At 35.1% G+C, this 5,000-nt stretch overlaps 1 protein-coding gene across 2 annotated transcripts in view; it reads left to right on the forward strand.

Annotated features, from left to right (window-relative positions):
- Positions 1 to 4,928, forward strand: part of LOC147469258 (synaptotagmin-7-like) — a 19,493-nt gene extending 14,565 nt beyond the window's left edge. For both annotated transcript variants that reach the window (XM_086549302.1, XM_086549301.1), the window contains 2 exons: positions 2,770 to 2,904; positions 4,659 to 4,928. In XM_086549302.1, coding sequence (XP_086405428.1) covers positions 2,770 to 2,904; positions 4,659 to 4,841 — 318 coding nt within the window. In that variant the 3' untranslated portion in view covers positions 4,842 to 4,928. The remainder of the gene's footprint in view (positions 1 to 2,769; positions 2,905 to 4,658) is intronic.
- The last annotated feature ends 72 nt before the right edge of the window (positions 4,929 to 5,000 follow it).

Below are 5,000 nucleotides of genomic sequence, written 5' to 3' on the forward strand. Positions count from 1 at the left end.
TATATACTGTCATAGCTCACCATAATCACTATACCCATTATCCCTATCACTCCTTGATATAAAAAAAAAAAAATTCCATGTTACATCACATTTATTATCGCTTTGCCCTTTTTATTTTTATTTTGTATTTTCCTCCGTATCCTGTTGTTGTCCTTTTTGAGTGTTGTTTCCTCTTTGTGTTCAAAAAAGCTGATTTTTTCCTACATCGTCTTCTCATGTGGATTATTCTATTATTCTTGTTTTTATTTTCATATTTTTTTATTGTCATTATTATTATTATTATCATTATTATTATTATTATTATTTTAATATTGTTAATGTCATTGTTATCAGTATGGTCGTTATTATAGTTATCATCGTTATCATTATCATTGTTGTCATGATTGTTATTATTGTCATCATCGTTATTATTATCATTATTATTGTTACTATTATCCGAATCATTGTCATCATTGTTACTATTGTCATTATTATTATCATTATCATTGTTGTTTTATTATCATCATCATCATTAGTATTATCATCGTTATTATTATCCTTATAGTCATTATCATTATTGTCATCATTATCATGTCATTATCATTATAGTTGTTATCATTGTTACTCTTAATATCATTACTACTATTACTAAAATTATCAATATCATTATTATCATCATTATTATTGTCATTATATCGTCTTTTTAGCATAGTTCACACCATCATTCATGATAATTATTGTTTTATTTCCTTTCTATTTCTTCTTCTTCTGCTAATTATCCTTATTCTCTATTATTTCTTTTCTTCTTTTTCTTCCTCTCTAGTTATCACTTTCATCATCATTATCAATATTCTTAGTCGTAGCTCTGCCTTTTTTCCCATTTTACCTCTTTTTTTTTTTTTTTTTTTCTTTTTTCTCTTTTTTTCTCTTTTTTCTATATATTTTTTATTTGTTTATTTCTTCTTCTTTTCATCTTCTACTTCTTTTTCTTCTTATTCTCTTTTTTTCTTTTTGTCTTGTTTTCTTCTTTTACTACTCCATCTCCTTCTTCTTCATCTTCTTCTACTCCATATCCTTCTGATTTTTATCTTATTCTTCCTCTTTCTATTCTTAATTAATAATTTGGCTTCTTCCACTCCTAGTTTTTCTATGTTTTTATTTTTATTTTTATCTTTATCTAATTCTATTTTTTCATTCTCTCTCTCTATCTATCTATATATCTCTGTTTGTCTGTCTATCCCTCTCTCTCCCTCCCTCCATCCCTCCCTCCACTCCTCCCTCCCCACCTCCCTCCTTCCCTCCCCTCTCTTCTCTCCTCCCTAGATTCTTCTAATATAACATCAGCTTTAATATAATATGTATCTATTAATCAATTTTGTTATTGTTGTCCTGTCATTAGTTAATGAATTGGTTCCATATCATAATTATTTATCGGATCAGATATTTGTCTATTTTTATTTATGTTATTATCTGCTATTTATCTATCCATTTATATTTCTATATTTATTATTTTCCTCTTTTTCTGTTTATTGTTATTCGGTTTTTTTATCATGACCAGACTATTATTATTATCATTACTATTATTATTATAGTTATCATTATCAAAATTACTACTATTAGTTATTATTATTAGAAATGTCATTATCATCATCATTAATGTCATCATTATTATTATGGATATCATTATTATCATTGTCATCATTATAATCATCATCATCATTATCATTATCATTATCATTATTATGGTATAATTTTCATCATTGTTTTATTATAACTGTAAACATTGTTTTTTTATCATCAGCATCATTATTTTTATTATCATCATTATTACTATGATCATTATCGTTATCAATAACATTATCATGATTTATATTATCATCATTATTGTTGTTACTGTTATCATTGTCGTTATTATCATCATCATTATTATCATCATAATCATCATTATTATCATCATAATCATCATCATTATTACCATCATAATCATCATCATTATCATCACCATAATCATCATAAAAATCAACATTGCTATTATGATTAAAATCATTCCAATCATCACACAGAAAGATTGGAAACTAATCTATCAGAAAGCATGACGCTGTATCATCACATATCAATCGAGATAATACTTTTGATGCGAGTAATATCATAACTAGCCTGGTATGAATCCATCAAAGGGAATGATAGTGGAGATGAAATGCAATAATGATAATGGTAATAGTAAGGGTAATGGTATTAATAACGTTATTAATGAAAGTAATGATAATGATTGTGATGATGATGGGTATGATGAAGTGGTGATGTTGATGATGTGAATGTGATAATGTGATGATGTTGATAATGATGATTTTGAAGTGATAAGGATGATGATGATAATAAAGTAACAGTGATGATAGTTATAAAATCAACAATTGTAATGACAATTATAATGATGATAATTATAATGATAATATTAACGAAAACGAAACCCTTCACCAAAGCCAAAAAAATATTAGATATTTACATTTACAATCATTATTTCAGTCATTATTATTACCAGATCACCACCCTAATTCCAGCCCACGGACAACCCAAAATTCAAAACACAAATCCAATAAATATTCAACTAATCCTCTAAAAAACACAAAGACACAACCCCTCCCCCCCCAAACAAAAAAAAAAAAAAAAAAAAAAAAAAAAAAAAAAAAAACACCACAACCTCAGATAACAAACCCACCACATACACCATAACAACAACAATAACAACCAAGATAACAGGTAATAACAAGAGATAACAAACCTCCTTTCCAGCACACGGGAGATTACCACGTGGAAGTGCTCATGAGAAAGGGAGAAGAGACACAGGTTGTTAACGTCACGAAGGCGGCATTTGGTCTGAAACCGGTTTGGAATGCCCCCTTTATATTCGATGTCACTCAGGAGAAGGTGAGGGTGGTGGTGTTGTTGTTGTTTTGTTGTCTGTTTTTGTTTGTTGTTGTTTGTTTGGTTTGGTTTTTGTTTGGTTTGGTTTTGTTTGTTTGTGTGTGTGTCTGTCTGTTTGTTTGTTTGGTTTTTGTTTTGTTTGTTTGTTTTATTTGTTGCTTTGTTTGTGTGTCTGTCTGTTTGTTTTGTTTGTTTGTTTTGTCTGTCTTTGTTTCTGGTTTTGGTTCTGTTTCTGTTTCTTTTGTGGTCTCTTTCGTGGGTTTCTCTCTTGTGTGTGTGTGTGTGTGTGTGTGTTTATGTATGTTTATGTATATGTAACTCTCTCTATCTATCTCTTCTTTTTTTCTTTATTTCCTTGTCTTTCATCATTGATTGTTACTCTTAAGATTTTTTTTTTTTTTTTACATTTTCTTAATTAGTTATATGTTTAATTGTTTATTATTTATTGTTCATTTGTTTACGCTTCCTTCTGATTCCTTTTTTCTTCTCCATTTTTCATCATATTCTAATTCTAACTTTTTCCCTTTTTTTCTTTTCTTTTATCTTTTTATTCTTTCTTATTCGTCTTTTCTTCTGTTTCCTTCTCCTCCTCCTCCTTATTAATCTTATTTCTTTATTTATTTTAAATATAAATAATATATACAGTGACAATATTGCATTCATTTACCTATCTGTTTGTCTATTCACATGTTATTAATAAAGATTTTTTTTTTTTTTTTTTTTTTTTTTGCGTTCTGAATGGCTAGGAATAGTATTATTAATGGTTATCAATCATAATTGTTGCAATCATATTCCGTAACCGTTGAATTACTGTTATTGAATGTTGCTCTTCAACGTATTTCGAATTATTTTTCTTGTAAATGGATTACAAGTTATTGAAATTGCTGTGAGTATAGTTTAAAAAGGTAAATGTTTTGATGGAATGTTTGTTATATAAATGTTATGTATCTTCTCTGTTATTCTTTCTCGCTAACTCTCTCTCTTTCTTTCTCTTTCTCTCTCTCTCTCTTTCTCTCCCTCTTTTTCTCTTTCTCTCTCTCTCTCTTTCTCTCTCTCTCTCTTTCTCTCTCTCTCTCTCTCTTCGATTCCTGCTCCCCTCTCCTAACCCCTCTCTTCCTCCCCAACTTTCCTCCCTCCATCCCACACTATTCCCTCCTTCCTTACCCCCACCCCCCACCTACCAAACACCCTCCCTCTACCCCATCCACCCACCCACCCAACCACCCATCCTTTCACCTCCAACCTCTTCTAAACTCCCATCCACCCCCCTCCCCCTCCTCCATGTCCACCCCTCTCCCCTCACCCTCCATGTCCACCCCTCCCCCCTCCCCCTCCATGTCCAGCCCTCCCCCTCCCACTCCATGTCCACCTCTCCCCTTCCTCCATATCCAACCCTCCCCCTCCATATCCAACCCTCCCCCCTACCCATCCATGTCCACCCCTTCTCTAACCTCCTCCAAATCCATCCGTCCCTACCCCTCCATATCCACCCCTCCTCCCTCCCCCTCCATATCCACCCCTCCCCCTCCATGCCCTCCTCCCCCCCATATCCACCCCTCCCCCTCCATGCCCTCCTCCCCCCCATATCCACCCCTCCCCCTCCATGCCCCCCTCCTCCATATCCCCCCATGCCCCCCTCCCCTCCATATCCAACCATCCCCCTCCTCCATATCCATCCCTCCCCCCCATATCCACCCCTCCCCCCATATCCACGCCCCCCCCCCTCTCCCCCCCGTCTAACCTTCCTACTCTTCCAGGTGAGCGAATACTGGATCGAACTGAACCTCATCCGAATGGGTTGGACGAAGAGAAAAGCCACCCTCGGCCAGGCTTTCCTCGGCTTGGGCACTACGCCGAGGGGCTCTCAACACTGGCAGAGTATTACGGAGTGCCCGGGGCGCGAGGTGACTCTGTGGCACCCGGTGGTACAGGAGGAGTGACGGAGTAGGGATGGAGGAGAGGGAGATGGGATGGATGGAGATGGGAGGAGGGGAGGGAGGGAGATGGGAGGGAGTGAGGGATGGAGATTGGAGGAGAGGGAAGGAGGGGAGTAGGGATGGAGGGAAGGAGGGAGATGGGGAGGGAAGAGGGGAGAAGGG

The sequence above is a fragment of the Penaeus japonicus genome, unplaced genomic scaffold (assembly GCF_977035675.1).
Source record: "Penaeus japonicus unplaced genomic scaffold, GWHDUDI00000001_assembly GWHDUDI00000022, whole genome shotgun sequence".
NCBI classification, from domain to species: domain Eukaryota; kingdom Metazoa; phylum Arthropoda; class Malacostraca; order Decapoda; family Penaeidae; genus Penaeus; species Penaeus japonicus.